The sequence below is a fragment of the Motacilla alba genome, chromosome 5 (genome assembly GCF_015832195.1).
Source record: "Motacilla alba alba isolate MOTALB_02 chromosome 5, Motacilla_alba_V1.0_pri, whole genome shotgun sequence".
NCBI lineage: Eukaryota > Metazoa > Chordata > Aves > Passeriformes > Motacillidae > Motacilla > Motacilla alba.
The window spans coordinates 45,987,919-46,011,805 of record NC_052020.1 but is presented as its reverse complement, the minus strand read 5'-3'; the positions used below and the strand labels follow the sequence as shown (position 1 = coordinate 46,011,805).

Here is a 23,887-nt window from a genome sequence, read left to right as displayed (position 1 = left end):
ACCAAAAGCTGTTTAACTTTGGGATCACTCGGCAAGGTGTGACAGGAGGAGGGAAAAAAAAAAAAAAAAGATAAGAAAACCTCAGAGCCGGGCTCCGCCGGCGCCAGCCCTGGGCCCGGGCCCGCCGTAACGGCGCGGCCACGGCCGCACGCGCGCTCCCCGCGCGGGGCCGCTGGCCCTTTAAGTGCCGGCGGGCGGCCCGTGCTGCCGCTGGCTGGGAGACCCCGCGCCTCCAGTGAGAGGTGAAACCAAGATGGCTACCGCGCAGTGACTGAGGCGGAGCCGGGGCCGGAGGGAGCCGGGCCGCACCAGCCGCTGCCGATCGCCCCCTCCCTCCGCAGGGCACAGCGTTTCTCTGCCGGCCGGGCCGCCGAACGCCTGGAAGCGTAGCCACGTCGCAAGGCGCGCTGGGGAGTCGGGACTGAGCCGCCGCAGCACCGGGAGGAGGAGGAGGAGGAGGAGGAAGAAGAACATGGCGGCGGAGTCAGGCTGGGAGTGAAGCCGCCGCCTGCGACCGGCGCCCATGGGGAAGACGGGGCGCTGAGCTCTGCTGGCCGTTCACCCTGTCCCTGGACGGGCAGTGTCCGCAGGCCCCAGGCAGCCCGGGCGGGAAGGAGGGCGGCTCCTTGGAGCCCCGCGCTGACGGACGGCGAGCGAGGGGCTTCGGGCCTGGGCAGCTGCTGCACAATAGAGCCGGGCTACAGGCCGGGGCGAGCGGCCCCTCTCCCGCCTGCCTCCCTTCCTCTGATTCCCTCCGGCCTCACCAGCTTCACCCCTGTTTTCCTCGGTAGGGCTCCGGCCTCCAGGAACGCTTGCTCCTGTCACGCTGGGCCGGCTGCAGTCCGCCGTCGCTTCCACTATCGTGGATCCTCTTCTCCTCCGGGATCCCTTCTTCACCGCCTCTCCTGCCTGCCCTTCGCCCTGCAAAGAGCCTCTCTCCTCTCTGCGGCTCTCCCTGCCTAGGCTTACTCGCCTTTTGTGCAGCGTCTGACTGTACCTGAAGGAGCAGCTCCCCTTTTCACATCTTCACCTCTTGTTTCTCCCTCTTCCCCAATCCTCTATTACCCTCGATTATGAGGCTCCCGTTGGGGCGCTGAAGAGGAGTAAGAAGAGCTTGCTCGGCGTGCCCGTGTGGGGCTGCTGCCTTCTTTCCCGCTCCCCTCGCCCGAGGGGGGCCTGGCCCCCGACCAGCCCTCTGCTCCTCCAGCGATTGCCGGCCAGAGTGGTGGCTGCGGTGTGGCAGGCGGCAGGATGACGGACACCCGGCGGAGGGTGAAGGTTTACACGCTAAATGAGGACCGCCAGTGGGACGATCGAGGCACAGGGCATGTGTCCTCTTGCTACGTGGAGAGGCTCAAGGGCATGTCCCTGCTAGTCAGGGCAGAGAGTGATGGTAAGTGTGTACGGCTGAAGGCACGGTCTTTCCTCATCCTACCCAGAAAAGGAACTGGGTGTTGCTTTGTGTCTGTTGCGTTAATGTTTTGCTGCATAATTCAAATGGTATTCCTAAAAGCAAGTAGGCGCTAACCAGGGATCATTCGTGCTAGGCCAAGTGAAAGAAACAGAAGATTGCCATCAAGTGCGAGCATGGTAGGCACATTGCATGCAACACAGTGTTGCATGCAACATGCGTTCGAGTCTCGTCGTGGATTGTGGTGTTCTGGGTTATTAGGATAAGGGGTGAGAGACGGAGAAATTTTGATTCTATGTATTAGAACGTTGGTTTATTATATTATGATATATATTATATTAAAAAACTATACTAAAAGAACAGAGAGCAAGATGTATTAGAAAGTAAGATAGGAATAGAATGGAATGAATAACAAAGTTCTGTGACTCCCAGAGTCTGATCCAGTTGCTTGCTTGATTGGTTATTAAGTAGAAACATCTAACATGGACTAATCAAGGAAGCACCTGTTGCGTTTTACAGCAGCAGATCGTAATTTGTTTACATTTATTCCTGAGGCTCTCAGCTTCTCAGGAGAAGAAAATCCTGACGAAAGGATTTTCATAAAATATCATAACTACAATAGATCTTGCATGGGTTTGGATATCTACTGGTCTGGTTTCAAAACTGATCACTGGATCTTTCTGGAAGCGATCCTCTCATGAAAGTTGTTGAAAACTTAGATTTTGGGTTTTAGTATTTGTTTTTAGAAGATCGTTGGGTGGCTAACACCCTTCTGTTTCCACCTGTCCTTTTCTTTGGTAGCTTTTAGAATTATGTAAGACGTTCTAACAGCTATAAACGGTTTTCAAAGTACAGTTATGGTAGTAAAGACAGTACAATGGACAGAATAGCATTTTCAGAGATGCCTTTTATTTTTTTTTAGTGGCATGGGAGTACTCAGCCCTTCAGCAGTTCTTGGTCTTCCTGAAAATACATTTAAAATGATGGATTAGTAACTTTCACGGTTTCTGGCAGCATAAGTCAGTAGTATATGTTAAGTAGTAATAGCTAGCCCTGTATCTGCATGTTTGGGCTAGTCTTGACTGTTGGTTAAATGAGTTCATGACTGCTGTGATCAGAGATTTTAAAATGTGTACTTCACAGGATCAGCCTTGTACCCTTCTGCTTTTAAAATCTGTCAGTGCATGACTTACTACATGTATAGCTACTGTATTTAGTGACTTGTAGATCTGGTTGTAGCTTTTGACTGTCAACAGACCTTGTAATTTTATTTATTAAGCTTTTTTGATCATAGGAGGTAGGATGAGAAGCAACTTGAGAATCATTAATCCTTACTTTTTGGGAAAGTTATGATAAACTGTACAATATGTAATCCCTACAGCAAAGATCATAAACTGATATGGAAGAATCAGTCATCTGAGGAGGATTTTGGTAATTGAGCTTCTGATAAGCCCCCGGAGAGATCTTGCAGTTTTTTGATTATACTTCGAAAGGTTAAACTGATGCCTGATTTTTATTTATTTTACAGTGAGGAAGATGCATTTAAACTTTGAGCAGCTTCATATTGCAAGAGAAAGCATTCAAAATAAAAATAGATTTAGGTTAATTTCAATATGAGGAGGGAATTTAAAAAATTATCACTAATTTTTTTGGCTAATTTTTACAGTATGTTTTGTCGTAGATACTGTCCTGGCTGCTGGGGGCATGTTTAAAAAGTGTTATGTCTCCTATACTTTAAAATTTTCTGGGTTTTTTTTTTTTTAATTCTTTTTAGAAAAGAAGTTAAAAGAACTGCAATTCCTAACCTCCTTGAGAAGAAATAGCTCATTTGAACTAAAATCCATTTATTAATTTTCAGTAGGATATGTGTGCTTCAGACTGATTAGAACCTGAGTTGAACTGTTGTTGCCAGCTCACTTGTAAATACATGAACGTCTGTAAGAAGGAAGGTACAAATTGGTATTAAAACCTAAAATTGAGTCATTGCTTTATCTTGCATAGCTAAGATACTCTAATCAAAGCAGGAACGGTCTCAAACTTAGTAATTGCACCTAATACACAGATGTTTATTTGGTAGGATATACACTTTAGACCTCTCTCTGCATACTTTCTACTTCAAAGTATTGAATAATACACAGTTAAAGTTCTTAATGTAGTAGGTAGTATCAGTCCTGGGTAAATGTGCACTCTGTTAGTAGGCTAGTTTTTCTAACTTGCTTGTGTAGACGCCTCCTAAAATTTGGTTTATATTTTGTTTACTCCTACTGTCTGTTGTTTGTGGGCTAATTTTGAAGGCAAATAGTCATTTTTACGTGTGAGCAAATGATTTGGAAAAAGGTAATGCCATACCTGTAGTTTATATACTGTGCAATTTGTTTCCTTGCATGCTTTTTTAAATAAATGAAATCGTTGACTGTGATTTTTAACTTTTTCCCAGTTAACAAGGACATATAAGTAGTATGAACTGAGTAGAACTGACTGACACACCATTTGTCTCCATGTTTCCTTTGCATTCTTGTATTGTCTTTCTTTGTCAGCTCCTCCTCTTTCCACAATGAAACTTCTTCCTTCCTGCATTTCTAAACCAGCTTTTCTTAGTCTTTGAGCTGCGATTGATCCTGTGCACACTGGCATATTCTTACTGGCTTACTCCAGGAAGCTGTCAGAAAACCTCGGCATCTGCCTGAAGGTGAAGGCTCCATTTCCTGAGTAGGGGAGGTCCTGGGGATATGAGCAGTAGTTCCTTACCTGTGTGGGAAATTCCCACTCCTGTTAAGGAGCCAGTTTGGCTATGCACAGATCGACAGCAGAATTACCAGTGGTTTCTTTGGCTGACCATGTGGGCAAGCACATGGTTCAGTCTTTGGATTTTGCAGCTGTGACTTGGTGTAGTAGGCTGCTTTACAAGTGGTTGAGATTTGATTGCGTAGTCAGGGTGTTCAGATAAGGGAAGTACAGTCAGTATGCCACATCCAACGTAAGCTATCATTTGGAATTGGAGGAGTAAGAACTGAGTGAGAGGGGTTTTTATCTGTAGGAGTAGTTTTTTAGCTTGTGCTGGTGTTTAACACCATCATAAAAGAAAATAATTTAGAGTAGATGAGTGAGTTGTGTTGCTAGCTGCATGTCTAATGTTGCCAAGCATGTTAAGAGTCATTGCAGGCAATCTGGAATAATCAATTTTAGAACAGAAATACCATAAACTGCTTTCATATCAGGTATATTATGCTTTGAAGCATGAAATTATAATTATTTTTACACTATAATAGCTATTAACTTTTTATTTAAAACCCTGAAAAGTTTCTCTCTGTAATTCCTAGTGGTAATGTTTTCTACTTGAATTGCAGCAGAGCAAGAGTGAAATATTTTCTCACAAATTATCACCTACCATGTGAGTCTGTGTGTAATCAGAAGTCTTTGATTTCTTACTCATTTCTGACATGGTATTTTAGGCTACTGTGGCCTACCTTATTCTTAAAATGTCTTTGTGCTTCTTGGGGTTTACTGTATGGTTTCAGATCAGCTTGTTTTCATTCTGAGCCCAGATGACTGAAGTGACCTCTAAAGTGAACATTTCTGTTCAAGTCATTTATTTTAATTTGAAGGCTTAAACCTTTAATTAAAACTAACTGGTCCTGTGTCTAAACTTTTTGACAAGTGAAAGTTAACCCCTCCGTTGCAGGCCATATTTGTGAACTCTCTTTTAGGAGCTCTCATAATTTTCATTCAGAAGTTATCATTTGCTGCTTCTGAAGTATGTATGTGAATGACTTCTGCCACAGGGCAAGCACCTATCTTTGCTGTTTCTGTAGTGCAGGTGTCAGTAAACACCTGACAACTGGCGGGCTTAGGCAAAACTTGGCTGAAGTTTTTTTTACCTTGCTCAAACTCAAGGGACTGATTTTATTGGCTTGTGTTTTGGTAAGCAGCACATCACTTATTTAGATCAAAATGAAAAAAAGCATGGGGGAAGATGACTTTGGTTTTTGTTGCTTTTCTCCTGGTTCTCACCTTTCCTTAATATGTGGGTTTATCCCTCCAGAAGTGTCTTAGACTCAGGAATATTCTCTTGGAATTGTAGAACGCTTTCTTGGGCCTCAGTTTGAGCTGTTTCTTGAGTTTTTGAGGATTAGTTTCTGTGATTGGGTTGCAGCAGAACTGATTGCAGAACTTAAACCTCTGTGTGCATCTTGCAAGAAATAGCTCTTGAATTGAAACTTTCATTTAAATGTAAACATGTTTATACTGGTGAGGGGTAATGAGAAACACTTTTTTTTGTTCTGCTTTTGAGGAAGACTCCATGTAACAGTTTGATGGGAGAGCAGCAGTGTGCCAGATTAACTGGTCTCTTCCATATGCGTATTTGTAAACAAGGTGCACGTTTGCTGTGTGAGACTGTTGAATTGGGATATTTGATGTCTCTAAATATAATTGAAAATGGCATCGAATATCTGTATGTAATAATCCCTTTTGAGCAAGTCTTTCCCCATACACACATTCCTTCTGCAGCACAGAATGGTGTTGTCTACTAACAAAACCTCCAGCTGTGCTGTATTGCATTACAGTGGCAGGTAATAGAATTCTGCAAGTCAGTTTTCTTCCTTATAGGTGGTTTCAGATATTTTTTGGCTTCAGTATTTTGTAGTTACCTTTATAAATTCATTCATGGCTGTAATTTTAAAAATAACTAGATCTACATAATTTTGGAGCATTTACTAAAAACATAGCATGCATATAGGTGAGTTTTTAGCTCTTACCTAACTTTGAATAGAGTCATTGGGTCAATTAAGATGAAAATTTGTTGGTGTATTTTTATTTTTGTGTTGGTGGATTTAGACTGGATAGTCTTAACATTTTCTAGGATAGTACAAATGGAAAAATACCTACATAGAAAGTAATGCTTATGACAAAAGCTTCTCAAACCAGTGATAATGACTTTGAATGGAAGCTTATTTGTGGTGTGTTAAAGTTCTATAACCTTTTTCTAAAGAATAATTCTGTGTTTCAGTCGTCTGTTACTGCTGTCTGCTTTCCACATGCAAGTAACAAAGACTTAACATTGCCTCATACCAGGAAGGGGCCTGAGCCTGTAAAATTTAGCATATGAAATAACCTCACAAAACACTAAGTAGTGTTTTGTCAAACATGACATTTAAGTTATGTATGATATTCTTTTAATGTTGGGATTTACATGTCTGTAGGTCTGTGTTCAGCCATTAAAATATGATGTTGAAATTATCAATTACTTTTGATTGCTGGAAGATTCTAGGTCGTATTTGCTGGTATTAAATATTTCTAGACAGTAAAGACTTTCTGTAAGTTTGTCTGCCAATTTAATAGCACAAATAATATTCTAAGTCTTCATGCAGTAGAAGCTGGGACTTTGAAAGCACAACTGACTCTGTATCTGATGATTGTAAAAAGGAAATGCTGGGTTTAGATGTTCTTTAGACAAAGCCTAAATTCAAAGCTTGAGACTGTGGCCAAAATATGAGCAATGTATTGGATTCATCTGTAAACCTCATCTTAGATGTTTTCCTTCTCTGTTCTGCTCTATGGTTTGTGATTATTTTTTTCTTTAGTTATGTACTTACACTTAAGCTAATAAGCTGCTTTGGTAACAGAGCTGATGCATGTCAGAAAACTGGGAAAACTCAAAAAAACCTGAATAGCATATTTGGGCTTGAGGCAAGAGGGCTTTTTCTGTGTGTCTTGTTTTCCCTTGAAGGGTATTTATTTCAGTTTTGTTGTTGAATTGTGTTGAGTTTGTAAACAGCTTTTACTCCAAGAGCAGTTGAGGCAGGGTGATAGCTTCTCAAGCCAACTTCATTCGTGAAAGCTGCCTCTTAGAAACTAGAAACAAGCAGCGTTCACAGGTACATTAATGTGAAAAAAATACTTAATTGTGTCTGATGGTCACATACATAGTAAGCTGGCAGATATAAAAATCACTGGTAAGGCTTCTAAATTCATCAAGTAGTAAACTTTCTTATCATATAACAGAATGTCCATGATATTTCTGTAGTTCTTTAGTGATACGTCACTCTTACAGCAAGTGAAATTCTGTGATGTGGTTCTTCAGTCTCTTCCCTCACATCCCCAGCCTGACATCTTCATCCGTGTGAGACAGAGGGATGGAGTGCTCCCTCAGCAGTTTTGCAGGGGCAGCAAGCTGCAGTGGTGTGGGTGACGTCCCTAAGGGATAGGATACCATTCACATGGACCTGCACTAGCCCGGGAAGCAGGCCCTTGTGAACCTCAGGAGGTGCAAGGTGCTGCACCTGAGTCAGGGCAGCCCCCTGGTGTCAGTCCAGGCTAGGGAATGTACAGATGGAGAGCAGCCCATATTTTAGTAATATATTTGCCTTAGAACTCCAGTGATGAAACTGGGAAGTTAACACTTTTCTTAAAGTTTGGACATTTCTTAAAGCCTAAATTTAACCAGGTAAGTAAATGGAGAAATGCCACTTTAAAGGGGTGCTTGCAGCCTTACATTTTAATTATATGATTGACAGTGCAAGTTATTTTATGAGTATTTCTTTCTGTAAGCTGAGTGAAGGTCTGCAGATGCTTAAATTTAAGTCATGCACAGGCATTAGTGCAGCTGAGTAGCAAGGTGAATGAGGGAAGTGATTGGTCCAAGAGTAAAATCAGTTTTAAAAGTTGTTTTTGCATTAGATCAACACTTCGGATTGTTTAAATGTGACACAAGAATGCTGACATGCAAAAGGAAGGGAAAGAAGACACAGACATGAGAATGGAATTGCTGTTCTGTGTCTTACATCAGTAAAACCTGCTGTGAAACCATTGTTGCTGAGTTTGTGTGAAGTTTCCTGGTAGCAGTCACAGTGGTTACTGCTCTAAGCATTAGTTTCTAGATATGCTTCCCAGGAAAATAAGTATTTTAGCTAACCTTTAAGAACAAATACCACACAATTAGAATTTTCACCCAAAACAGCCTTAAATATTCTCTGGAATGCAGTTGTGATGCTTCTGGTGTGCTGACTTGCAGACTTTTATCATGTCTAAAAAATTTTCTGTAGAAAAGTAGTTACTCAGAATAAGAAAGGGTTAAAATTCAGTCCTCAGAGCATTATTCTGTACTGTGTGAACAGTATCTCTTAACCCCTAAGAGACTTATTGTTGCTCAAGGAAAGAGTGATCAGAAAACTTGTGTGGAGGGTAAAATTTTAGCACACATCTAAATAAGTGGAACTTTTCTTTTCTAGGCTCTCTTCTTTTGGAGTCCAAAATTAATCCGAACACTGCGTACCAGAAGCAACAGGTAAACGTGCTTTTCTTTTCCTCATGTTTGAAGGCAGGGTTTTTAACAGTATACAACCAACAGTGTAGCAATATAGTAATTTTTTTGCCTCTATTGCAAATGGTATTTTTTGTTCTTGTGCCAGAAATAGGTGAAGTAGTTTGCACCATTTTTGTGCATTACATGATCATATGTTACTTCTCTGCATTTTTTGGTGAAGTTACACAGATAAATTGCACTCTGTTTTGCACCAGAAATTGCTTTGGGAGAGACAGTCAAAACATAGTTTGGAAAATCACAAAGGAGCTGAGGTTCCTGAGGATTATAGTACCTGAAACTTAGTATCAGCTTGCTTTTTTCTTCTTTATATTTCAGATGCTTTAACTTTAAATGTATTTTTATTCAGGGAAAGACTATAAGGCTTTAAAGCTATTTACATGTTAACCTTTGTTTTTCTTTTACTTAGAAGGTGGGTGTGGGTTACAGCTGCTCCAAAGGATTCTGTGTTCCTAAAAGCAGCTTCTCACCTTTAGTTTGCACATTTCAATTATTTAAACCATACATTGTGAGGCCCTAAAGAGTGCTCCTGAGATGGGCGAGACGTGAACTGTGTAGGCTTTGTACTTTATTTGCTGTGCTTGTTTCACGAATGCTGAGAATTGCCTTTCCAGGTTTAAAAATGCTGATTGTATTTTGTTGCCTGTTTGGTCAGCTCAGACTTGTTAAAATCTTGTCAGGTACAATAAATGTATTGAAACACTCTTCAGTCTTTCACCTTTAATAGTTTATCACAGGCATGGACATACTGTTGTTTTGTTCACAGGCAGTCCCAGTAGTTGTGTCACGGCAGCTGATTGTAGAATTGTATTTTGAACTGAATGAGGAGAACTAGTATGGGCTAAAAATACCCTTCCTTGAAAAATTTAACCTGTATCTGTCTCTTGATATATTCATAATGCACTGTATAAGCAGCTGATACTGAGCAACTGATAAGGGCAGTGTGGGTCTGGAGGGTGAATTCCAGGGAGTAAGGACAAGACCAGTGAAAATGCTAAGCAGACTAAGTTTTAGCTGTAATCCTAGTTGGCTTGAGGTTGTGGTTCTATGATAAACTTGAGCTTTAAAACTCCTGAAGTGATGCTGAATATTTCACAGCTCTATGGGATAAAGTGCTGATCTAGTGTAAGCTTGCTCTGCTGGCTTGAATCGGTTAAAAGAGCACTGAGGGGTGGGTTTTGCATTGATAGGCTTTGTGCCACATCAGACATGAAACCCACTTCAGGAGGCATAAAATTGCAAGATGGGTGCAAACCGCCGCACGTGCCGGTCAGTGGAAAAGCATTTTCTGCTCTGCGTCAGACATGCATTGGGATCTAGTGCTGCATAAATCATACTGGTCATTGTGAAAACATGGTGAGAGAAATAAAAATAATTAACATGAATCTGTACCCTTAGAGCAGCACTGTACATTCTCTGTGCTGGAGAAGGAAAAGTGCTGTTTTTAAAGCTTTCAAATGCTGTGTAGACAGAGATTTATGTTTGCAGATGGATTGTTCATATTTAACCAAACCAGATTCTAATATAAATTGAATATGGGGCTCCACTCCGAGCCTTGGAAATACCAAGTATTTCCTGGTGTATTAAACCTGCTCTGTAGCCTGCTTTCTTTCATGTGAGGCCTACTTAGCCTTTCCCTTTGTAAAATGTGAGTTCAGAGTTTAAACCTGATTCCATATGAGCTAAACTTGGAGCTTAGCAGCTAAAAGAAAGAGTAGGTTTTTTTCCCAGCTCTGCTTCTAGAATTTTGAAAGGCTTAAACTTACTAAACCACAAGAAAATCAGCTTGGTACTTTAAATCCTTTTTCAAAAACTGGTAACTCTCTATTCTGGCAGAACTTTCAAACACCTTACACAAGATCCATTTGTGGAACTGAGATGGAAGAGTGAGTGAGATCTTTATTTTTGACTGCAGAAGGTCACTTAGGTCACCTCTCTAGTAGTGAAATTGCAGCCCGAGATAGAAGACTTACTTTTGAGCTTGCCTGCTGTTGTTAGTTGTACATAGAAAATTTCAAGAAAAATCTCCCAGAAATCTAAGACTTTAAACTTCAAAGCGGCTGTGTAGTGTTATGATCTTACCAGGCATTTTTCTCAGAATTTTGTTGTGAGGATGAACCTATTTTAAGGGGTACATAGCAGCATCCATTTCTGCTGTGACACAACATGCACCTTGTGGACACTTTGAATATCTAACAGAATAAATGGATGGGTTCTGACTTTTGTCTGGGCTGACATGAGGTTTGTAAGAAGAAACAGTCTTACTGGACTGACTGAAAGAATCTGTGGTTGGAAGCAAGGAGACATAATGTGTACTGAGCTCTTGGGGAACCTTGCTATGCCAGTTGCTTTGGATCCTTCAAGAAAATAAGCCTATAGATATCTTAGAGATAAACAGTGAAATCCTTCCACTGGTGAAAGAACCTTCTGCCTATGCTGACCTGTTAGTGCTAGTGTGAAGTAGATGGTCTTGTTAATTGCTGATATCACAAATTATGCAATCTCATGGTTTACATATGTGTGTTTTAATGACTGCATAGCTTAGATAATTATTTATCAAAATACTAGTGTGAAGACCTGAGGACAAGTTTGCCTTGCTGACTCTGTTCCCTTGGAAACTAAAGCAAACAAAACCAACCAAACCACCAAAAAAAAAACAAAAAAACAAAAACCTACAAAAACGATACCTGTGAAGCTGAGCTTGTTAGTGTGATTTTGTCCTGATTGTCTGCTTTATATTTCTTGGTGTTGAGTATTGAAAGCAGTGACTGCCCTTTGTGGTGGTAAATACAACTTTCTGCCTTTGGAGAGAAAGATTACTTGGGAGGTCTTGAGTCCTGCTCAGGGACTCATTTTTCATACCTCAACCTCAGCTACTTCAGTTTGCACAGTCTACTTCTCAGTCTTCCCAGACTTACCTGCCATCTGGAGGTTTGAAATAATTCATTAAAGCATGAAATTCATAGACAGTCTTTTGACTACATTTTCAGTAGTCAAATCAATTAGTCTGTCACAATGAAGAGCTGTTTTCTGCTGTGTTCAAAAAGAGAGATAGGTCTGTGTGTCTGATTCTGCAACATAGGGTTGCTACCAGTGGAAGTTCATTGATGCTCTGAACCATGCACTTGCTGTCTAACTCATCACTGTTTATACTAGAGCTAGAAGAAAGTAAGCCATATGAAGAAAAAAAGCGAGAAAGAAAACAACTTGAGAAACTAATGTCCTGTGGCTCAAAAAAAGGACTTAGTATTCTTATGTTAAAGTACTATTTGTAGGCAGAAACTTCTTCAGAAAAAGCAAAATTTGCACAGTACAGCCACATGAGCACCTGATTTGTATTCTTGTTTACAGCTCTGTGTTAAGTTTTTTGGCATTTTTATTTTAAAATGTTACAGTAATGGTCCTGTAACTTTGCCATGGAATATTACTGGATTTAATTACTGGGTAAGTAGTAGCATTCACCTTAAAAGCAAATTTAGTTGAGTAAGTGGAATTTAATTATACAAAGCATTGCTGGGTCACACATGGAATACTTAGTTTTTTCTTCTGTTGTTGGTTGTTTTCATAATATACTAGTAAAGGTAGAAGATATTTAATTGTGGGTTGTGGGGTTTAAGACATTGAAATTTCAGAATGTTAATAACAAAGATGCTGTTCTTAAAACAAGTGGTCCTTATTCAGAAAATGAATAATTGCACGAGTATATTAGGACAATGCCTTTTCCTATAGCAGCCGTGAATGATTAAAAACCCCTCTATACACATTGCATTTACCTAGGGAGAAACCTGATACGGGTGTGGATGGGGTAGAGCTTTTCAGTATACTTTGGCAATGCTTTAAAAATAGAACAGTAAAGACTTGTGTCCTCAGCTTTTTTAGATGCAGCCATGTGCATCCTGTAACACAGTGATGAAGTATGTATTGCATCCCATTCTGTGCCTGATACAAAGAAGACTTGAGTTATTTACAGCTTCCACCTACAGAGTCTTGCCTCTGCCCTAGAGGTGTTTTGTGTCTTTCACTTTTGCAGTCTCTTTTCCAGTTCCTCACAAGAATAAAAAGCTAAAATTCATCCAGAGTACTATCGACTAGCTATGTAACTTGAAGGCGGCCATCCTTGAATAATGGAGAGCAGACTTGCTAATACAAAAGACAAATTTTGAAACTATCCAAAAGGGCACTGACCGAATGCTCAGAGAAGATGAACTTCATACCCTTGCTGTCATGACAAGCAAGCCGACAGTGAAACTATTTCAATAAAATTTGTGCATATTGTAGCTAAGATAGTAAGGAAGAGTGTGTGGCTTTGTGGGGTGAGGGAAGAAACAAGGGGAAGGGTGGGTTGCTCTTGGGTTTGGGATGGGGTTCATCTATTTTAAATTAACATAGGTTTCCTTTCCTTCATTTCCGGTTCCCTGCGTATTCTGATTTTTCTGCTTTTGCTGAGTATCCTTGTTTAGGGACAAATTTGGGAAGAAACTTCCAAAGGGGTCCCTCTAGAAAGCAGATTCAAGTGGCCCCTCCCCCAGCTGATTTAGGAAAAGATTTCCTTGGTGAAGAGTGGGGAAAAAACATTTATTTAACAACCAAAGTATTCACAAGCATAAAAAATGACTAATATTAACCAATGAAACCTCTCGCTGTTCTGAAGAGATGGCAAATTCAGAAACTCCTTGCCATGGGCTGTAGCTCGGCTCGCTCAGTCTCTTACCTGTCCCTCCTGGGTGGGAAAATGCTGCAGCCTGGGCCCCGGTGGGCCCCAGGTGTGAGCTCCCGGTGTTCTTCTGGGTTTTCAGTCCCAGTCAGAAGAGGGCTGATCAACTCCAAGAAAAAAAAAAAGCCACAGTCTGGGGAACATCTCTACCTCAGCTAGCTAAAAACTAACTAAAAAGCAAAGGAGTGCTCTCTCCTACGTCTCTGTGCTGCAGACAACCCAGTCTGTGAGAGAGAAAAGCTGAAGCTCTTATCTTCATGTTTTGAATATAGCCACCTCAGACACTCCACTGCTTCGCCTTCTCCCCCCCTTCACTCTCAGATCTAGTTTTAAGGGTGCAAAACTTATTTCTGGGTTAAACAGACAAATGAGGAGACAATTCAGCATCATAGTCACCTCAGGACACCGAGTATGGCCAGTAAGTCAAGTTTCTGCTGCAGAACTAATGAACTGATTTTATACCATGTGATTCATGGGAATACAGCTATGAAATAACGAACTGAACAGTTGTGTATGACTGTTGAGCTTTCATAGAAGCTAGTAGAACTCAATCTGAGTATGCCTTTGACATGTTAATCAGTTTTTTGAGTAAATTGTTAGCATGTCCAGATAACCAGCTTCTAGGTGGAAAAGTGAATGAAACCAAGTGCAGAATTGAAACTTTATATTACATTACTTGGGTGGGTTTTTTAGCTTGAAGATTCTGCTGCGACCTGTCACATTACCTCTAACTTACAAAGTCTGGGTAGTGCAAACAGTTTATTTTGTAAAGAGAAACCTGCAATTTTGAAGCTGTACTTTTGATTGGAAGTATTTAGATAGCAGGATGCTGAAAGGTGGGTTGGCATGTCCAGGGAAGTGTCTGTGACTGTAAACAATCTAAGGAATTAGATGAGGAACTAGCAATCAGGCAGTCCAAGAGGGAAAGAAACAGCCTGGCTGTGTTGAACCTTGTGTGGGCCAGGAAAGTCTCATAAGCCTGAACCATGTGAGGGCTAATAGGAGGAGATTCATTTGCTTTTTAAGGCTGAAAGCAGGAATTTATAAAATACTTACCAAATTTAGGGCATCCCTACTTCTTGAGTGTAGATTAAATCTCATAGAGCTGCCAAGAGAATGTTTTGGAGCTATGGAGAAAACTTGTCCCTTGACATGAGCAGTAGTGAGAGTCCATTGTCAAATAGTAAAAGTTTTGTAATTTAATTATAGCAGAATCAAATCCTGAATACTTGTTGCTCTGAAATGCTTCATGATGAATTCCCAGAGCTTGCTTTGGAGATTTTTGTGAGTGCTGTACAAGATACCTACTAATCAGCTTTCTAATAGATAAATAAAACTGATTTAATGTCTAGTAAAAGTTGACCTTTAGTGAGTGCTGTGGCAGGAACTTTAGACTGATAGTATGTATCAACAACTTTTTACTCTTGAGGTAAGTCAGAAGCATTTGGCAATAGTTTCAAAAAAATTAAAAGTCATAAGATAGATGCTAAACCCTATCCTTCTTCAGTGCAATTGCCACTGTTTCCTGGGTTAAATTATTGCAGGTTAGCTTCTGAGGCATGATGTCTCAGATAAAACTATAGCACACAGCAGTACCTCTGGAGAACCTCTAACTAACCAGAATGTGCTTCATGTGGGCTTGATGCAGCCAGCAGAGAGAGAAGCAGCACAGGATGATATCACTGATTGTGTTCTGAGTGTTTGCCTCAGGCTATGCCCTTATAAGAACTAGAGTGTACAAAGCTATCCTCCACCCATGGGAATGATTGATACCTCCTTATGGGAATGTTAAGTACATAGGTCTCCTAAAAGGAGGCCATACTCAAAAATTTTGGTTAAATGTTTAAATTTCTCATTTTATGTGCACAGTCATAATGAGCACTATTGTAACAGAAAACAATTTATTTATGTAAATGATCCTAAGGAGACAGCAAATTTTGTATGGGCTAAGATAGTGATGACACCTCCAACTGGCACTACTGCCAAGATATTTTTTTTGCAAAGCAGCAATTGATTTTTCAATCTTTGAGTAAGATCATGAACTCTACATAAATAGCTCCTGATTATCACCCTATTTAAAAAAGATCTTGCCAAGAACTGTGATGCATCTTGAAACTATCAGGACATGGAATGCTGAGGTTGTCACAGAGAACTCAGTATAAGATCCTTCAATAATAAAATCTTTGTCCAGGTTTGTGACAGTTAACACAATGTAGGTATGATTTAATACTGCTCTTTCACATTTTAATTGTTTACAAAGAACAAGATAAGAGCAATTTTTAGATGTTTTAATTATCCTATCCAGCTCCTTGTTATTTTATATGAAATGTACCAACAAAGGACATGTCTTTGCTCCGTCTGAGCCAGAACTGCTATTGTGAATCAAATGAAATTGAAGATTTTATGCTCATCAAGATGTAATGTGCAAGACTTACCTCCTTACATCTCTAACCAATAGCCACTATTACTAAGCATATTTATCCTTACTCCTGTTTTCTCTTTGAATGGAGGAAGCAGTCTTAAGAATTTTTAGTTGCTTTCTGGAAGTTTCAAGGAGTAATATTTCACATTCGGAAGCAACACAAACTCCAATTCCATAGCTGAGAGATCCAGAGCAGTTAGTGGACTCAACTTACACTGAGGAAATGTCAGATCAAGAATGTACAAAAATTTCTTTCAATAAAATAAACAGAAAGTAGACTGTTAATGATGTGTTCTTCTGTCCTTAACTCCGTCTAGAATTTACTTCAGTCATTTCTTCATACATGTATAAGTCTTGTACTGTTCTTTTTTGTGATTGTAAGCTTTGTAGGATTAACAAAATGAAAATATAGTGAATTTAAAGTTAGACAAAACTGTATATTGCGCAACAGAGTGAAGTGCTTTTTGTTTCATGTTCTCTTTTTAAAAGCCCTTTCATTCAAGAAAGGTTGTACAAACAAATACAGTTTACTAAAGATCCAGAGAGTAGCAATTGGTAGATTTCTGTTGAGAAACCATTAAATATGAAACCATTCTATGCTAAGACAACAGATACTAATAATTTCAAATTTTAATGTTGGCAATTGGAAAACACTTTCCTAATACTGATAAAACAAACTGGAAGATGATTGTTCTGCTGCTCAAATGATTTCTTTAAGCAATTTTTTGTTTTGTTTTCCAAAGAAGAAATAACTAAAAAAATCAGACTGTATGGAGGTGTGAATTTCCATGTTTAGTAGTACATGATCTTGTTAAAGGGAAAAATTGCTATGCTATGGCCAAATACACTTTTCTACATCTGAGACTGTAATTTTCAAAAGCAGGTTTAACTTTCTGTCTTCTCTTTCATTTTTCTCTGCCTGCCTTCCTTTCTCTGTCTTGATCTGTTGCTGGATTTTATTCAAAGACTTAGAGCTTTTGTTTATTAAACTTAAGCAGTTAATGTAAATAGCACTGCCCTTAGTAGTGTTCTTTTAGTCATTTCCCCATTTGTGAGTTGTGCTCTTTATCAAGAAGACAATACATTTTGGTCTTTTGGAAATGACTTATTTAGAAGTCTAACCCTTTTCACCTGGATGGAAATGTAATTAAATGGGAATGTTGCAAGTTCTCCTAGGGTCTACTTAAAATTTGATGTTAAGGTTGCTTGGGTTTTTTTAATTAAATAAGCACTACTCAGTGTGAAGCTAAGGAGACAGTGGCCTTGAAAATTACTGCAGTAGAAATACAGTTGGAGAGATAAAAGTATTAGAATTTGAACCTGATACCTACACTTAACATTCAGTAAGGTACATACTGTTTTTTAAAGATGGTGAAGAGAAAAACTTTTTATTTGGGACCTTCACTTTTCAGATTTTTGCAAACTAATTTTTTTTTTGCTCTATTGGAGTCAGCAGTACAGGTGCTGTCAATCTGTTATTACCAGAGAATTTGCTCCATGACCTGTCTTGTAGAGAATAAACTATTAATTATGATTTTTTTTCTTCCTTTTGTATTTTGGAGGTGGTCTTCCTAAATCCCTTTCTTCTGTGTACCACCTCTTCCTCAACCCTTTGGAAAAGGAAAAGGTAAACTATTTGCCATTTACAAGGTAAAACCATTAGTGCCTCTGAAGCAGTATAGCTGCTCTGGTAATGGCAAATTGATTGTATTGTATTGCTTGACAATCCCATTGGAGCTGGCTGATCGTGCTGTTTAGATAACAGTTGAGTTTAAGTTGTTTTCTAGTGTATCATAATGTAAGATTTCTTTTTATTGTCAGTATTCATTTTAATATCACTCTAAGCAAAATCTGTACTTAATGAAATAGAAATTCTGTATTTTATATATAAGAAAAATTCTCATGTCTCTTGTCCTAGTGAGTGAATGCATGGTTTAGCACTTGGCTGAAATAATGTAGTTTCATGGCCCTATGTGTAATGCTGTGCTGCATTTCAGCTGTTACAGGAAGACAAAAGGCTAACAATAAAACTAGATTCAATACATGAAATTTTATGTATTTTATTTTCTTCTTTTATTAATTGAGTTTTATCTTCTGTGTAGTTATTCTGAGAGTTATTTAGTAGACTCTCTCTAAACTACTTCATCAAATACCTTGTCAGTGTGTGTGATGTTGCTGTTAGCAACACCGTTTCCACTTTCATATATTGGTTTTGCATGCAGTATGAGTGCTCTGATAAACTCTTGAACTATCCTAGTAAGTTGATGAGAGCTTCCGTGTCTAGGAAGCGAACATAGCTAAGCATGGTTTCAAGCAGTTTCTAGAAGTCTAGGGCAAAACTTCCTTCCAGAATTGTAGTTTGGAATAAGTAAAACGCTCACGCGTGGTTCAGTGTAGTGGGTGCCTGTAGTCCCAGGCAGTGAACTGTGGTATTTCTCCTCTTTAAAGTTTGTAGCCATCTTGGGACTAGCTTTTAAACAGCTGTTCTGTGCATTATTAGCAGGGTGTCTTCTGGGGCCTACAAAAATGAAAAAGATATTGTAACTTTCATCCTACAGAAAAAGTACAGTTTTATGTGGTCCACATGAAACATTAAAGAAAAAAAACCCCACAAAACCTGTTGCTTTTTTACTGTATTTTATTAGAGAATACATTGAGGTAGAAGTGCATTTTCTAGGTCAAACTTTTTGAGATTTACAATATTACGGTCACATAAAATAAGAACAAAGACTTTTTATGTCTTTCTGGAACTTCGTCTGATTTATGCAGGAATGTTTTTAATCCTATAAAAATTTTATGAAGTGTGATGGTTACGTTTGTATTGTAATACTGCCCTGTCATAATTAGGTGTCAGGCTGTTTTTATTTTAAAATTTTACTCTTTAAACACTATTTAGGTTAATAAAATCTGAAATATATTGCCTGAAAATACTCTTCCTCTCTTTAAAGGATACCTTGATTGTGTGGTCTGAAGCTGAAAATTATGATTTGGCACTTAGCTTTCAAGAAAAAGCAGGTTGTGATGAAATATGGGAAAAAATATGTCAGGTAAGTTTGATAAATGTAAGATTGAGACAACCTAATTCATCTAAATGTTTGTGTTCAAAACTTACAGGCTGTTCTGAGAGTTTGAACAATAGTAAACAGAAAGCAAAAACTACCGTTATAGCCAGCTCTCACAAATTTTGCATTTTTCAATTTAAAAACTTTCTCCTTCCAGACTGGACTTTTCCGGTCCAGACATTTAATACAGACCTAATCGAAGTTTTGGCTACTTTTTTCAGGTCTTTCTACTCAACATAACTTTTTTGATTAATCTGATAGTAGCAGATAGCTCCATCCCTGTGTCACCACCTTAAAGATAATGTTTTAAGAAATCAAACAATATATACGTAGCATGTATATATTTTAACATCTGTTTTGCCACTACAACCGCATGATTGTATAGTCATTGAATCAGTGTTGTTTGTGAGTGATATTTGTTCAGGTATTAACTACTGACACAAATGAGTTTAGTCAATATATTCACTGATGTTAGTTCACTTTCTCAGTTCTTGTTTGGGTTTTTTCTTCCTTTCCAAGCATTACAACTTCTTTTAATTCTGTGCTGCAATATGTGGGATTTCTCTAAATTACTCTAAATCTCTCTCTGCACTCGCTTTCTGTTCTTAACTAACATCTGGCTCTCCCCACTCTGTCTTTTGAAGTTTGTTCTTAGTGATTTCAAAAACAAAGCAAAAGATATCTGGTTTCACAATTACATGTGTATAGATTATTCCTTTTTTTAAGAATGAGTCTTTTCAGCAGTTTACCACTTATGTAAATAAGTACAGAAAGGTTTCCAAGAACCTTAGCAGTCAATGGCCCAAAAGCTGGGGACAGAAACAAAGTAGGGAAAGGGGGAAGTTTTGTTCTTAGGAAACACCCAGATAAGAAGCCCAGTTTCCTCACCCTCATGTAAAGATATAATATTTTTGTAGGAAACCAGTGTCTTTATATCCTGTTTTGAGGCCATGCTTTGTAATTGTGTCTAGTGTACTTTATAGATCTTAAGCTTCCTCAGTCATTAAAACTTCTAAAAGGAAAGCTTTGATACCATTTATAGAGAAAGTGGTTGCTGCTGTATAAGCAGAACAATATGTGGGGTTTAACACCATTCTGAGTATAGGCTTGCTGTTATAAATGAAGCATTATTTCTCCCAGGGGCTTTTTGCTGAATTTCAAGATTAAAAACAACAGCACCTTCTACTGTTCTGCACAGCAGTGCTTCTCTGAATTTGACATCAGATTCCAAGCAGATGCTAAAATTAAGATGTCATTAAAGCTGATACACTCTGGTGCCCAGGCATCTGTGCATTTTTTACTAATTAATACTTTCCACAGTTTCCTCATATCTGTGGAGAGATCTTTGCAAGCCCTGTGCATTATTTTTCTGACAGTCGGTTTTCCTCTATTATTTTGTCAATGTTGGTTTGAGCTTTTTTGTTCTTAAGAGAAGATTCTGTTTCTCTGTTGCATATTTAGAAAGTGCACAGTAACAGATTTTCACTTGCAGCTCTCCAGAACTGAAAACAACAGATAAATTAGCAAGACTGGCCTCTCTCCTCTGTTTGAGGTAGTGGAAGCTTTGAAAAGCATCAAGAGCAGTTAATAGCCTATAGATAAATGTTTAAAGCTATCACTAGAATAATGTAATACCGATTTGCATTTGAAAATCTGTCTGCAGAGAATAAAGACTAGAAACAAACAGCTTAATTCAGTGGTCTATTAAGAAGTTGCCGTCCATATTAATAATTGCGAATTTCTGCTTTTATTTTAAGTACTCAGGAAATGTAGTTTTTTTCCTTATTCTTCCTCCCATTTTTAAAAAATAAATAAAGTTAAAAGTCTAATGTAGAAAAAGTTCTATAAAGCTTTCTATTTGAAGAAATCTTCTCATTATCTCTTTCATTTTCCAAATCAACTATATTCAATGTCGGACTAGATTTGCATTTCTATTTTGCCCATACAAATTAAAAATGTGTGATACTTAAATGGTATTTTTAAACAAGCATTCAAATAACAGTAAAATTAAACTCCACTTTTTGAAACATCTTATTTTGCAGGTTCAAGGCAAAGACCCTTCTGTCGATATTACTCAGGATCTTGTTGATGAATCTGAGGAGGAGCGCTTTGATGATATGTCATCACCAGGTCTAGAACTGCCATCCTGTGAACTCAGCCGACTAGAAGAAATCGCAGAACTCGTGGCATCGTCCCTGCCTTCACCCTTACGCCGTGAAAAACTCGCACTAGCACTGGAAAATGAGGGTTATATTAAGAAGCTCTTAGAAATTTTTCATGTGTGCGAAGACTTGGAGAACATTGAAGGACTACACCACTTATATGAAATTATTAAGGGAATTTTCCTTTTGAACAGAACTGCACTTTTTGAAGTCATGTTTTCCGAGGAATGTATAATGGATGTAATTGGATGCCTAGAATATGATCCGTCTTTATCACAGTCACGGAAACACAGGGAATTTCTGACTAAAACAGCAAAATTTAAAGAGGTGATACCTATATCTGATCCAGAGCTGAAGCAAAAAATACATCAGACATACAGAGTACAGTATATTCAAGATATGGTCCTACCCACTCCCTCAGTTTTTGAGGAAAATATGCTATCAACACTTCATTCTTTCATCTTTTTTAATAAAGTGGAAATAGTTGGCATGTTACAGGTAAGTTTCAAAAATTCTCAGTCTCTTACTTGTGCTTGGGCAAAGAAAGTTGGGTAAAGAGATTGCTGGAATGATTGAGGTGCTTCAGTGGAACCTTTACTTCTGTGATTCTGTAAGTGATTGTGGAGTGTGACAGAAAAGGCCTGGATTTGAGTAGTGAGTTGTCAAATACACATTCTTTAATTTCTGGATTTGGACTAGATTCTGTGTAACTGATTTAAATGGAGCAAACCTATAGAATATTGAATGAAGTTCTTGGAATGAACAGTACTGTTTGCACTTTGAATCTTTGATTTTAATAGAAGTTTTGAGGGTTGTTGGTTTTGTATTTTGTGACTTCTTAGTCACTAGACTTAGGGATATCTTTTGTCATGCTACCATGAAAAAATCACTTGGCTAAATTTCACAATATAGTCTCCTACTACGATGTAGCTGTTGCTAATTTTGAAGTAAATTAAATTAGCTGTTTGGAAAGTACAGACTCAGAACGTAAGACCACTTTATATGCTTGAATGTTTTCTTAGTTTGTATCAATAAATCCCTAAATAATGGTGCTTGGAATTACCAGTTTTTCATGAAATATGTCTTACTGCAAATGTAAAGAGATTATTTGGTGCTTTACATAGCTTACTAATGTCTTAGGAGTTCTGCACCAACCCATGAACTTTCTGAACTGTGTTAGAAGTTGGTGGCACGTCTCTGTGAGGGGAGTTTTCAGCTAACTCAGCAAAGTGTTACAGGATATGTATTTTGGTTTGTAGAAGTTAATTATGATTATCTTATTTCTCCCAGAGTTTAAGAAATGAATAGTCACTGTCTTCGTAAGGGCTGTCTGATCTGGAGAAATGGACCAAGTGTTAGATGTTACTGATTACTTTAATCATGTTTATCTTCAGTTTGACTTTCAGGATGTACCCTGTATAATTTCATGGAAAACAAAGGAGAGTGAAAATTCCTTTTGCAAGCTCATAGAGCAAATAATTGTGAAAACTAGGCCTCACAAATTTTCCTCCATCGCTCTCAATTATAAGAATACTGATTTTACTTAATTAGCTCTCTTGGAGCTTTAATCTGTCAGGTGAAACACCTCGAGCATCTTCAGTAGTACCAGGCCCCAGCTTATGCCCAGGTGAACCAAACTGTTCATGTCTGGATGTGTGTCCTTGATAAACAAAGTCACACTTGCTTATCTAAAACAGTCAGAAGGCCATAAGCATTTTGGAATTGCCACTTTGATGAAGTTTACAAGTCTGGCTTTGAGAGAATGTTGAAAAAGACTCAGTTAAGGGGTCTCAAGTGGAGCATCCAGTATGACTGTTGTCTCAAAAATGTCTTGCCCTCTTTGCAAGTGTTGCTAAAAGCAAATTTCTGAAGATTATACATTTTGACTTGAGGAGAAGGACAGGAAGAATTTTTCAGGAGTCTTGGTGACAGTGTCTGATTCTGAGAGAGATCTTGAGCTTCAAGAAAGAAAACTGGGCAAGGAAAAAGAGAGTCTGATCCTGCAAAATCATTAAGGATGTGTTTGCCAGACATCCTGAGATAACTTTATTGAGGACTAAAGACTGATGAGTTTCCTTTTTTCTGTGTCTCTTACAACTTGTGTTAGGTTAATAGAGGTAGGGTAGGTTTAAGTTACAATATCAAGGTTTTGTGTTGTTGCCAGACTTGTTAGTTGCAGTTTACAGTTGAAATAAAGGCTCAGATCTGATTTTGATTCGTGTGACAGCAAATTTTTCAACGTTATCTTCCCTGCTGTTCTCTATGGTTGAGAATAAAGTATGCTTCCTGTATGTTGGAGCCAGAAGAATTAACATTGCATTTCAAAGTTAGATAAACATTTGGAATTGTTGAAGTGCTTTCCACAGCTTTGAGGAACCCAGAATGAAAGCACACAAGAAAGATAATACACCCTGTGCTATACTGCATTTCCTAGTACTTTCACAGTACAGCTCTCTAGCAAGGAGGGAGAACTCCCTAAGTTTATAAGTAAGAATCTGTCAGAAATAATTTGATGTTGTTGATCAATTTTTGGTTTGAGGGATTTAAAAAAGACTCACAAGTAATGTGTCCATTGCATTTCTGAGAGTTTAAAAGGCTTGATTGATTGATTGATTTTTCAAGTTCTTGCAATGTAGCTCTAACCCAAGGTTTCAGCCTCCTTATTTGGCATTTATTTACTCATAAAGCAATAGGCCGTGTTGCACTTTTCTGCAATCTCTGCACTCTAGTTTAATTTCATCCCCCATTCCTACAGTCTGTGTGTGTAGAAAACATATGATTCAATTCCTTCCTAT

General features: G+C 38.7%; 1 protein-coding gene across 2 annotated transcripts in view; it reads left to right on the top strand.

The window, feature by feature from the left end:
• The first annotated feature begins 246 nt into the window (after positions 1–246).
• The window catches only part of PPP4R3A (protein phosphatase 4 regulatory subunit 3A), a 39,885-nt gene continuing 16,244 nt past the window's right edge, over positions 247–23,887 (top strand). Inside the window, exons 1-4 of one of the 2 annotated variants that reach the window (XM_038137940.1) lie at positions 247–1,393; positions 8,641–8,696; positions 18,817–18,915; positions 20,973–21,590. In XM_038137940.1, the coding sequence (XP_037993868.1) occupies positions 1,252–1,393; positions 8,641–8,696; positions 18,817–18,915; positions 20,973–21,590 (915 nt within the window). In that variant the 5' untranslated portion in view covers positions 247–1,251. The remainder of the gene's footprint in view (positions 1,394–8,640; positions 8,697–18,816; positions 18,916–20,972; positions 21,591–23,887) is intronic. The other variant, XM_038137939.1, reaches the window with a different exon arrangement.